This window comes from Myotis davidii, unplaced genomic scaffold (assembly GCF_000327345.1).
Source record: "Myotis davidii unplaced genomic scaffold, ASM32734v1 scaffold104, whole genome shotgun sequence".
Classification (NCBI taxonomy): Eukaryota; Metazoa; Chordata; class Mammalia; order Chiroptera; family Vespertilionidae; genus Myotis; species Myotis davidii.
Window position 1 is genome coordinate 5376922 of NW_006296625.1, and position 13674 is coordinate 5390595.

Here is a 13674-nt window from a genome sequence, read left to right on the forward strand (position 1 = left end):
TCCTGCTTTCCCTTTCACCTCCCTGCATTGTGCCTACATATGCAAATTAACTGCCATCTTGTTGGCAGTTAACTGCCATCTTATTTGGCAGTTAATTTGCATATAGCCCTGAACAGCCAATGAAAAGGGTAGCGTCGTACGCCAATTACCATTTTTCTCTTTTATTAGTGTAGATTCTAATTCTAAATCTAGCACAAAGCTAGATATACAAATATGTTCAATCCTGCTCAATGAATAAAAAATGTTTAAGTGTCATGACATATAGGAAAGCACTGACATGAGACTTGAGAAGGGAGCAATTAATATGAGGTATGAAGGTATAGAAGAGAATATTTGACGAGATCAAACTTTTAACATGGGCTAGGAAAAGAAGACACAAAAGGGATCTTACAGTAAAAAAGTATTAATGCTTGGCTGGTGACTCAGTGGTTGAGCATTGACCTATGAACCAGAAGGTCACAGTTCGATTCCCAGTCAAGGCACATACTCAGATTGCAGGCTCTATCCCCAACAGTGAGGCATGCAGGAGGCAACGAATCAATTATTTTCTCTCATCAATGATGTTTTCACTTCTTTCTCCCTTCCTCTCTGAAATGAATTATATATGTATATATATGTATATATATATTTTAAAGTATAGTAATGAAAATATAAAGAAAGGGATACATGTATTACGCTTATAATGTTATAAAATAAGAGAAAACTAAAAATCAATGGGATAAAATAATTTGTCCAAGGTCACAAAGATAGAAAGTGATAAAAGAAGAAAGAGGTAAATGTTAAAATGCCTATGGATGCTTCTTTCCTGGTATGCTGCTAGCAAAACATCTCATGTATAAATAACCATGAGTAATTTTACATAGCTCAAGTTTACAATTGAAGAAACACATTTAAAGTGTATTGTTCAGTGTAAATATAACAAAGTGCATTAGAGTCAATTTTTTATTACAATAGCCACCATCTATTTTTACCCAGCACGACAGACACTTTTCAAAAATAAATATTATTATAGATCTAGATTTACAAATAGAAATTTAGTTAGAAATATGCCGAGTTAAAAAAAATTATTACTGCCTGTTTCACATGGCTCATCAACCTATGAACCAGGAGGTCATGGTTCAATTCCCAGGCAGGAAGCTGTGCAGGAGGCAGCCAATCAGTGATTCTCACTCATCAATGATGTTAGTATCTCTCTCTCACTCTCTTCCTCTTCCCCTCTAAAATCATATAAAAATAAATTTTAAAAATATATAAAAAATAAACAATTCTTTTGTTCTGTTTTTGTATTTTTTAACTCTTAATGAAAGAAATAATGTTTAACCTGAATTCTATGACCTAGAACACTTAAAAATTCTGTGATTCACTTTGAAGCCACAATTATTGCTATGGGTTCTCTTGTGGCCCTGTACTGATAACCAGTGTCTATTTCATTTTCAAAATCAAGTCTACTTTTTACAGCAACATCAGCTTAGTATGGAAGAAACAACTGACTGGAAGTCAAGCTGAGTTTGAGTCCCTATAATTCCATATACTTTAACTTGGACAAGATAGACTCTTGTTTTCATTTTCTAAACTTTTAGAATTGAGATACCATAGATATAAGGATTAAATGAAAGCCCTTTATAAAAAGTTAAAGAAAAAAGTAATCACACTAATTAGTAGCACTAAAATTTTAATAAGTGAATCATTTCCTCATTTCCTTATGCCTAAAATCCCAGCCATGCTGTGTCCCTGTATTGAGACATTTTAATTTCACATACTCCAGATACTCAGATCTACTGGATTGTATTACGCTCTACAAGTGGCAGCAGGGACTATTTCATTCATGTTTCTCCACAGCCTTCATCCTGAATGGGTATGAATAGTTACAAAACCAGTCTTTCCTATGTAATATGTTTATCTTCATGAAATTTCATGACCAATCCTTTAAGAAAAATAAGTGGGTGCTCTACAATGCAATGAAATAGTTTTTCTATGCTGCCTATAGAATCTGAATTCATTACTTAAGTTACTTATTATACACTAGAGGCCCGGTGCACAAAATTTGTGCACTGGAGGAGCGGGGAGGGGGGGGGTGTCCCTCAGCCCAGGCCTATGCCCTCTTCTAGTCTGGGACCCCTCAGAGGATGTCCACCTGCTGGCCGCGGGGGGGCGGAGGTGTCAGGCCCAAGCTGGCAGTCAGACATCCCTCTGGCAGTACAGCAGCCCTCGAGCGATGTCCACTTACCAGCAGGGAGCAGACTTAAGCTGCAGTCGGACATCCTTAGCACTGCTGAGGAGGCAGGAGAGGCTCCCGCCACCACCACTGTGCTGGCAGCCATCAGCCTGGCTTGTGGCTGAGCAGAGCTCCCCCGTGGGAGCGCACTGACCACCAGGGGACAGCTCCTGCATTGAGCATCTGCCCCCTGGTGGTCAGTGTGTGTCATAGTGACCAGTCATTCCCAGTGGTTCTGCTGTTTGCATATAACCCTTTTATTATATAGCATAGAGGCCTGGTGCAAGGGTGGGGGCCAGCTGGTTTGCCCTGAAGGGTGTCCCGGACCAGGGTAGGGGTCCCACAGGGGTGCCTGGCAAGACTGGGTGAGGAGCTGATGGATCACTGTTTGCAGGCTGGTCAAGCCCCTCCCTGTTGGGAAGCTCACCCTATGGAGGTTTGGCCAGCCTGGGTGAGGGGCTGATGGCTGTTTTCAGGCTGGTCACACCCCCTTCTGGGTGAGGGGCTGATGGCTGTTTTCAGGCTGGCCACACCCCCTTTAGGGTGGAGGGTCCTCACTGGGGTGCCTGGTCAGTCTGGGTGAGGGGCTGAGGCCGTTTTCAGGCTGGCCAACCCCCCAGAAACAGAAGCTCTCAGCCTCTCCTTTTCTTCTTTTTTTCTTTTTATTCTGAGATTTATTTACGTTCTATAATTGAAACTTTGTTGCCTTCAGTGGAACTCAGAGCCGGCCAGGACCGTACCCTTGAGTGGAGCTCAGAGCAGGCCAGGGCGGGCAGGAAGCTTGGCTTCCTCCATCACCAGGGGAAACCCAAGCCTCCTGCTCGCTCCAGCTCTGTGGCCACAGCCGGTTGAAAGCAGGTTATCTGGGGTTTATTTATGTTCTCTAATTGAAACTTTGTTGCCTTGAGTTGAGTTCAGAGCTGGCCATGGCAGGTGGGAAGCTTGGCTTCCTCCATCACTGGGGCAACGAAGCCTCCTGCTTGCTATAGCTCCGTGGCTGCCGGCCGCCATCTTGGTTGGGTTAATTTCCTCTGATTGGCTGGTGGGTGTGGCTTAAGACATAGCAAAGGTATGGTCAATTTGAATGTTTGTCTTTTATTAGTGTAGATTATATCTCATATATGTCCTTTAAATCTACTTGTCTGTTATGCTAGAGTCAAGAACTTAAAATATCTCACAAACATTTTTCTACTCTAAAATAGAACAGAATGATTCATAATATCAAACCTGGCTTTAACCTTATTTATAGAGTCCATTATTTTCACTTCATAAATTAGTGCTGTTTCTGTCAAAAGGGTGGAAGAAGGTGTCTATAGACTTTTAAACTCCAATTTCGTAACTCATTTAATATTCACCTTCATTACATCACTATAATAGCTCTCAACACTTTTCATCCCTATCTTACATATAAACTTCTAAAAGTTGATCATTTTTGCCCTGGCTGGTATATGGCTCGGTTGGTTGGAGCATCATCCCATACCAAAAGGTGGCGGGTTTAATTCTTGGTCAGAGCATATACCCAGGGTTTCCAGTTTAATCCTCAATAGGGGCAGGGAGGGGAGGCAACCAATTAATGAATTTCTCTCTCCTCCTCTCTCTCTCAAAAAAAAAAAATCAATTCAATAAATAAAAGTTGATCACTTAAACAATCTTCAATAGGAATAGAGTATTTAATCTTAGTCTCTCAAATCACACTATTACTACCCCCTTCGTAAGGTTTATCACAATTTTTAACCATGTATCTGTCTACAACTGTGATTACTGAATACCACAGCTTAGCAGGTGTCAGGGACAGAGGATATTCTCAATTTATGTTGCTGAATGAATAAGTAAGTTGACTCATCTCATATCAAATATAGGAACTTAACTTATTAGTCCCCGGAGATTAATGGATATAGATCAAATTATTGTTTTAAACCTTCAATGTTCCTTAATTACCTTACAATTCTTAAACATTATTCAAAAGCATTATTCAAAAAACTTTAGGGAAGTACAGAAAATCATTTTACTTCTCATATGTTCAAAACAGAGTGTTACCCAATTAACAATTTTATAAAATTTCAGTAGGAAAAGAAAAATTTGGTTGTCTATAAAAACGAACATTTACCTGAGGAAGTTACTCCCATCTGAGGGATGAGCTGCTCCTCCCTGCAATTTTCACGACCAGGAACTAATCTCTGATATCTTGATGGATGAGGGTTACCATCAACATCAACCAAAAAAGGAGGAGGCATAAGATGTGGTGCTTGCTGAGTCTGTTCATCTAACACAAAATTGTTGGCATCTCGAATAAGGGGCCGATAATCACTATGAAAGAACATCTGATCTGCTATCTTTAAAAAGAAAGGATGATAAAAGATTGGAAGAATAAAATATATCATTATAAATTTCTAATAGAAAGCAAACAGTCCACCATAAATCATATTAAGAGCAATATAAAAGAATATTCTTTTTTGAATTGTAAATAAATCTTTATATTTTCTGCATTGAATTTTATAATCAGAAAAGTAGCTACTTTGAATTTTTTCTGAAACAAGAAAGAGACTGAAAAGATAGCTAATATAATTTCAAATTACATGATGAAGTCAAATCTAGGCATAAATCATTCAGCGGTACTATTACTTTCACAGAGCTACCACACCTTATCTTACTTTTTAAATTATTTTTTAGAATTTTTTACAAAGGGTAAACATTCAATGAATTTATTCTTAGAATTAAACTCTTAAATTACATCACTTATACAATTTAAGAAAATCCTTAAGTATACAGTGAACAGGGTTTATATAATGGTAATATAAAAATTTAACATTATCCAATTTTCAAGAGTTAAGCATTTTTTTTTAAATTTCTGAAATATAAATTATTAATATGAACTCATGCTTGAGACATCTGTAACATCAACATTTTTATTGGATAATTTGGAACGTCTTAAACTAAACCATGAGCTATGCAATTTTTATGATAATCTTTTATACCACCCTACTGCAGAAGCAATTGTAGTCACTCATCTTAGAGGCTTAATTATTTAAAAAGATTAGCTACTATCAGTATGGCACACATTTAAAAGCCACAAATTTGTACCCTTGATAAAAGCATATTATTCATACAAATAAAATGTTTTACATAATTTCAAAAGTCCTTTTATGGATAAAATCGCCCATCCCCAGTTTATATGCTCCAATTTTAAGACTACAATCTAGATTGTTCTTGAAGGCTAATTAAGTATAAAGTTCTTCCTTCTGAAATATAAAGACTCTATTTTTACTTATTTAAGTAACATATAATTATTATCTATTATAGAAAAGATTTAAAAACTGTTGTCTTCACCCTTCTCTCCAAAACATAGATCTCCAGACTATTTAAAATATGGCTCTTCTTTTTGCTGAAATATTCTTCAAATATGTTGAAAGCATAAATGATTCTCACCCCCTGCCCCAAATACAACCACTAAACATCCAGGGATTAAAAGAAAGGAGATATATAGTCATTATACCCTACCTTGTCATATTTGCTACTGGAGCCAAAGCCAAATATTAAAAGATGTCCATGAGAGTCCGTGCATGCAAAATGCTGTCCATCAGGAGAGCATTTGCAGTCAAATACTGCACCATGTCCTTGGCCTTCAATCTGAAATGTATTTAACCAGTAATCAGAAAATTGCCATTAAAAAAATAAAGAACTGGTCACTATTGTTACTAGAATTTTCTGAAGATATATAAATATACATCCAAGTAAAGTAAGTAAGTATAACAAACACAGTATAGTAACAAAACTTGTGAATATTCATGAAAAGTGCCAGATTAAAGCTCTGAAAACCAAATTGTTCTATTTATCCACAGACCAAACACAATTCAGGAAATAAAACACCACCAATCTCCCCCACCCATAGAATTCTGCTTCATGTCTTTAACCCAGACTTAAAACGTAATTGTTCTTTACACGCTTTCAACTTATCTGCATTTAATCAAGTCCTTTCGGCAAAGGCTGACAATGTGTAGTAACTGTAGCTTTCTTTTTCTTGGTAACTCTTGGAAGTAGTAGCCAAAGATGACTGCTCATGAAACACTAATTATTTTTCCTTTTGGTAATAAGTTCCCCTGATGGTCTGACTCATATTTTAAATGGTGAATTTCAAAGGTTAAAGAAAAGGTTTTTTTTACCTGATAATTGTTTTCTGCTTTCCAGTTCCATTAATCCAGAACGAATGGGTTTCTCCCTGCAACCTGTCAATCAAACAGAGGTGGCCAATCACCACTCTGAATTTTTTTGCTCTCAGTGCTTCTTCAGACTATGTTCCAGTTGAAAACTTCTTTAGCAGTGTTCTGAAAGAGGTAAAAATTCTACCCTATCTAAAGCACATCTAGGGACTGAATTTCAGAAAAAAATCAAAATAGGGAGTTGACTCCCTAACAAATAACAACTAAGGATGATTTTAAACAAATGAGATTGGATTTCTGGATTAGCAGAATCGGAACACACACACTTTATCAGGTAAGAAACACCTCCTCTCTGTTCCGGTATCCACTGATCTAGAACAAATTGAATTTTATTAGTATTATTCCGATATCCCAAATAACGCTTGGAAAAGAGAGAAGTGGTAACTTTCTTTTTTTAGTGTTAAAAATATGGCATAGGGATAAATAAATGTTCAGTTCAGCAAATACAGAAGTGAAATTAAAATTTAGAAGAATAGATTTCTTAAGGAAAGTTTACATTTTGGTCAAAAGAGAAAACTTTACTTTAAAAAGAAGGGCTCTCCCTAATACATTTAGATACCACAAATGGAATTGCCTCAAAAACAAAATAAAAGTTTTCCCTTTAGCTTGCTGAAAAGAAGGAATGAGCCCACTGGTATTTATTAATGCTGTTTTGGATAGTAATAATAATGGAAAAGAAGAATAACTTTCCTCAAAACTTAATCATACAAAAGGAAATTAGTGAACTTGAACGTATCTAATGTCTACTACACTTAAAGATTTACCATAAAAGCAAGAAAATGAATTCTATGTGAAACAGGTCCATATCTTGGTTATGAAGAAAGTTGGAGGGTAAGACAGCAGAGGAAGGAAACTGATACCAAATCCTTGAAAACTTTTTAAAAATGAGAAAGAATATATTTCCCCAAGTTAACATAAAGGCACTGTTAGCTATATAACTTACTATTTGCCAAAATTGAAAGATTATAAGCAGAAATGTCCGAATTCAAGCCCCAATTTTTTTTCCAAATAAAAAGTTAAACGAACTGTTATAAGTAACCACATCAGCAAAGATTACCTCTAAAAAGAATTTTACATAAAACAAGTAAAGATAGAGAGTAGAAATTGCCTTGGCCATGTGTTATTAGATGTTTTATTTATCTTGGTTCATTAATTTTCATAAAAGAGAAAACAAAAAAAAGCAACTACTTCATAAATATACTCATAATTGTAAGTCTAAATTTACAATTCTAAGAACATAAAAGTGAGAAAGAGATTTGAAAGAAATCTGACTCAGCAATGCCAAAGGATAGCCTTCACGTGATGTTAGGCAATCTTACTCTATAGTTTTTTCTTTTTGTGGGGAGGAGGGGTAGTGGTTTGAGAATTAATTCACCTATAACCTTGCTATCTACCAATGTTGCCACATTTACACTTCATAGATCTTTAAAAAGTACTTGGGAGACACGGAACATATAAAGCTCAAAAAAAGCAAAGAAAAAAAATAGCAATCTAATTGAAGACCACTAAATTTCTGATATATCACATGCCATTGTTAATATGGCAGGATGGTATCAATTTTGTGTGTGCAAGGCATCTACATAACTTCAAAGTGACTTTTATATGGAGAAAATGAAAGTATAGTCAATAAAATAAAAAATAGGTAAAATACATTAAAATGTATTTGGATTAATCTTAGTCATTAAAGAAGGCATTGAAAGAATATGCACTACTCATGAACCAATTAGAAAAGATGCCATGACCTTATTAATTAAAATGCCAAATTTATATTTAGTCATGGTTCCTCAGTTAACCAACACCCATAACTACAAAATGTAGACAAGGCTTTTCAGTTAATACGAAATAAGGAAAATATTTTACTTTTCTATATACTAAATATACCCTAGCTGTTTTTATTATCTATGCTATGATTAACTAAGAAAATAAACAAACAAAAAAGGTTAAATATTTCTTGCTGAAAATAATTTTATCTTCTTAAACTGGGGTAAAAGCATTTATAAGAATTCTCAAAGAAAAAATTTTATGCACTATTGAATACATATGTGTAATGAGAAAGCAATGAGGTTTGTATTTAAAAACCGAAAGAAAAAAATATCCTCTCTACCATATTAAAGTTAAACCTATCACATAAAATTAAATGTACTGCTTAACAAGAGAATAAGTTAATGTAAAATGTAATATTGTATATAACTTATGCTAGTACTATTACAGCTTTAGTGAATTTAAAAAACCCAGAATGAATGAGAACTGTTCAAAGTAAATTTTAGATGAATTATTCCTCTAAGAAAATCAAGTATGCTTATGAAATATTATTTGAGACATGTTAATAAACATCACAGAATACTTATATACATTAAGTCACAATAAAGCTGAGAAATCCAAAAGCTAGTATTTAGTAATTAGTGCAAAAATTTCAATAATAGGAGTTAAAATAAAAAATAAAGATATATCCAGCAATTATGATAAATGTTATTTTAATTTTTAAAGCAAAAGATGAAAGAATCAGACGAGTTAAAGTAATGAACACATTTGCAAGAAAATTCTCACATTAGCTAAAGAATGCTGAAAATAATTCCAAGAAATAATAATGATAGAATTGTAATATTTAATGAAGTATATCAGTTCCCTTTTCAAGGCAGAATACTATCCATAACTTCTAATATGATTTTTGTGAAGTGGAAAGATGAATAATTAATGGAAACAGAGGAATGGGGTCTTAGATCCAAGAGACCCTTCCTCTATTAATAAGCAAATCACCTACTCTCTCTGTGAAATGATGGAGATACTTAAATGATCTTTAGAGTCCTATCCAGATCTAAAATCCTAAATCTGATATTCAGGAAGACTTTTTGGAAGAACTGGACAGTTTTAGAAATGAAGTATGCTAAAAGCACTACAATGAAGACTAAATTATAGGGTCTAAATTATATCAATCATGAGGCACATACACCAGAATATGAGAAGTATGTATTCCTAAAGGAACACAACACAAATCAGAAAGATAAAATGATTCTTAAGCAGAATTATTCTGTTATGAAATAATTCCAAGTCTATAATCAATGCCAATTTTTTTGGTCTAATTCATATTTTTAAATACATCATTGATTAAAAGGGAGCATCTCATCCAGAAAATCGTACATAAAATAAGTTATTTAAAATAACCTTATAATTTATGAGATAGACATGGAAAGTGTCCTTTCTTATATATGAAGAACCTTAAAAGTTTATCAACCTGAGAGAAAAAAAGGTAATTATGAATGTACACTAGATACTGAAGATAGTCACCGTCATACTTTGGTGACATTTTAATTATGAAAATAGTTACAGTGTAAACAAAGAATCTATGTTAAGGGAAGCAATCAACATTCCAATAATCTAGGTGTCATCAAATTACTTTAAAAGATCACTGCTGAATGAATGTTTCCTTTAATACTGAAAATTCTTTATGGTAACATTATTAGATATGAATAAAATATAGCTTTTTAAAATAAATGGTGCCAAGATAAATTTACATAAAAAGGAAACTGGCTTGATAAAGCCAGTGGATATATAAAAGTGATTTTAAAGAATCAACTCTAATTTTCATTTAGGAAAAAAATGTACTACCAAAACAAATAACTCATCTTCAAATTTAACAGCATTTTGTTTACCATATTCTGATTTCTCTGAGGGCAGCAATACTATGAATCAAGTCCTCCTTTGGTCCCTCTGACCCAGTGTCTAGAGATTGTGATCTCTTCGCTACCCTGCTAAATATGACTATTTCTAAAAGTTTAGCTTTAAGCTCTCTACACTGCCTTTTCTATCTCCATGAGGAGGTAAATACTATTCTATTTCTCTTTTATTCTATCTCCAAGTCTGGCTGCCCATTTCCACAAAGATAGTCCAAAACTATGTAACAGTAAATGTATAAAAATAAACTACAAAGAATCAGTTTTCCTTCACATCTTTCATATTTCTAATATCAATATTATAAAATTACCTAGCTTAATGCTCAACTAATTTATTAAATCTATCACTCTCTAGCTCTAACCCTTCTATAAAATTACCAAGTCATATATATACATATATAATTTTTTTCTTCCACAAATTTCCTACCTACCTCTGTAATTTTTCATAATAATATCACTAATAAAAGTAATTCTTCCTCCACCTATCCAATTTCATACCTGAAATACTACTATTGGCATTCAAACTATTTTTCTATTAAGTTTCTAGAATATAAATATAATTTACCAAAAATCCCCACAATGTTAACTATTCTTTATGCTCACCTGATAATATGAGGTCATCACAACACACCTCAACTTCACGTTTTATCAACCATTTTTCAAAATCTATTCCAGACATATTTTTGTGAACTGCTCTATGAATAGTCCTTTTTTAAAATTATTTTTACTGATTCAATTCTTCTTATTGTTCAAGGCATACTTTCAATTACTCCTGCCCAACAAAACCTCTGACCAACCACCTTAAGTGATCTCCCTACATCTTTAGATATACCAATTATCTTCTCATACGCATGCTAGCATTTGAAACTACTTATTATTAATACTTTTTTTAGGTATATTTTATCTCCCCACTTCAACTGCACACTGGTTAAAATCAAGTACCATCCCTTAGTCTATTTGCTAATCAAAATGTCTTCACCTGTGTGTTTACATTATATAGAACTTAAAATACTTTCCCTTATAACTTTCAAATCTTGAATACCTCTGGATATCAACTCATAGAGCATACTAAAGAATTACAACATAAATGTAATTCCCCAAATACAGTGTGACAAACTAGAGACGCACACAGTCATGACAACAAATTTTAAGATATGTCTTTGATACCAAGATATAGATAAGAAAGAGACAGAATCTAAAGAACTCCAGAAATCTGAAAGACAGCAGCAATAAAGTTTATAATCAGAAGACTGAAAGTAATTCCTTACCCAGAAAGGTTGAAACAAAGACTGGAAGCATCAAAGAATCCTTTAACACACAGAATGCTGATATGACATCTTGTTAGGTGATGATAGGTAATGAGATAGATAGGAAGGAAGAAAGAAAGAAGGAAAAAGAGATAGAGATCTTGAAATCTGGATTCACAAGAGAACATGATATAATATACCTTTTTAAAGCTTTTTGTTCTCCCTTTCCTAGATACATACAGCTACAACTGTCCAAAACTAAAATAGAAATCACACTGAGAACAGGTTAATATCAATAAGCATGTGCAAAAATTCTGAGTGGTGGATTGGCAGCCTCTGCTTGTTTAGAACGTTGCAAGGAGAAATTTATTGTTCTGGATTAGTGGACACTGGAACATTTTTTAAAAATCTCAAGTAAAAGAAAGGTTAACAATTATAAAAATAAGAAAAAATTAATTAAATTGTTATTTGGAAATTACTCATAAAACAACAAAAACAAAGCAACAATCAAATTCAGTGAAATTGCTTTCTAACAAAAGATATATTGTACTCTTCAGTTAAAATCAGAACAAGAGGCAACCAGAAAAGAGCTCTGAATAACATGACAGAAACAGACATGAGAGACAGATTCATAGACAGAGATAGAACAATAGATATAAAGAGAGCAAGATAAAAGCAAAAGGGCCAGACACATGAGGAAAACTAATGTGGAATCTACAAACACCACTCCAAACATCTTTTATTTACTACCTAATAATCAAATGGCCTAGTACTAAGAAATTTAAAAGTCATACCTTTCAAAATGAATTTAATATTCATTTAGCTAAATTTGTAGTTAAAACTTAGCTGTGCTGTGATAATTTAAGAGAACAAGAGCTAAAAAATCAACTTTTAAATTTAAAGACATTTATGCTTATATAAACTTCTTAACTTGCCTATCTCTTTCAGGGGATTAAAATATTACAAATGCCCTCAGCTTCAGTTCAGTGAATTTGTATACATTTTCAAGTTATTTGCGGAACTAATTTATCTGCCTCTCAGTAATTAATTGGGAGTTAAGAGCTTTTAAACTAGAGTTCAGAACAACTTTCATCAAAACAAAACTATATTGATATTAACCTCCTGCCACTACTAAACACAAATATGTGGGCTTATTAACTATACTCAGAGAGTTAAGAGTATTCTTAATATACACTATCTGCCTTCAAAAGATGTCCAAATATACTCTACTTTTGCCCTGAACATTCAAGTTATATAAGGACTGTTCAGCTAAAAGATGAATAAATTTACATACTTTTAAAAAGAATGTAGGTAAGTAAAGTTTAAGGTTGAGAATTCAGGTTTTTAACAATAGAATAAATTTGTCTTATGTTTATAACCTTCTCAATAATATCCTCTTTAGCTTCTTTCTTAGGTTCATTAAAAGAAAAAAATAAGGGTTCAAAGTTTTTACCTTACATATTATGTTTTTCCAATAAGTGCTTTTAAAAGTTCACTTTAAGATTATTTCATTTTTTAAAAGGAGACAAGGGGGACAGTACAAGGAATATACATTGTCCATTCCATTTCATACCCTATGTCACTTGACATGTACTTCTTTTATTTTTATTTTTTTATATTTTATTGATTTTTTACAGAGAGGAAGGGAGAGAGATAGAGAACTAGAAACATCGATGAGAGAGAAACATCGATCAGCTGCCTCCTGCACACTCCCCACTGGGGATGTGGCCGCAACCAAGGCACATGCCCTTGACCGGAATCGAACCCGGGACCCCTCAGTCCGCAGGCCGACGCTCTATCCACTGAGCCAAACCAGTTTCGGCCACATGTACTTCTTATAACAAAACTCAGCATCCATTCTCCAACTGCTTTTATTATTCAGCTCCTCAATTAACAATAAAGCTAACAGTAAAAATAATGAAAATTACTCCATCACTTTTATAGAAAATTCCACTAGCAAGTTGAGAATTTCTTTGTAAGATTTGGAAATGAAATAAATTAGGGAATTATGTAAGCATATAAGGAATTAAATCTTTATCTCAATTCTCAGTCGCAAAAATTTTTATATATTTGGGTGATGCTAAAATAAAGCATTAAGATTTTTAAGTATTATCATAGCTTGCTGCAGAAAAAAATAGAATATCTGAATGATGAATATCCATGCAATATTAAAATATTAATGGCTCAATATTTTAAATTCATTAAATGCATTAAAAAGTTATTTATTAAAACATAATTACTATATACCAAACATAGGCATTTAAAAATTCAACCTTTCACCTTTAAAAGGCTTTCTGATGATACAGGGCTTTTTACTATTTTTA

General features: G+C 33.5%; 1 protein-coding gene across 1 annotated transcript in view; it reads right to left on the reverse strand.

The window, feature by feature from the left end:
* PHIP (pleckstrin homology domain interacting protein) overlaps positions 1-13674 on the reverse strand; it is a 167658-nt gene that overhangs the window by 63773 nt on the left and 90211 nt on the right. Inside the window, exons 15-16 of the mRNA XM_006772207.2 lie at positions 5714-5842; positions 4323-4548 (exon numbers count right to left, since the gene is read on the reverse strand). Of these exons, the coding sequence (XP_006772270.1) occupies positions 4323-4548; positions 5714-5842 (355 nt within the window). The remainder of the gene's footprint in view (positions 1-4322; positions 4549-5713; positions 5843-13674) is intronic.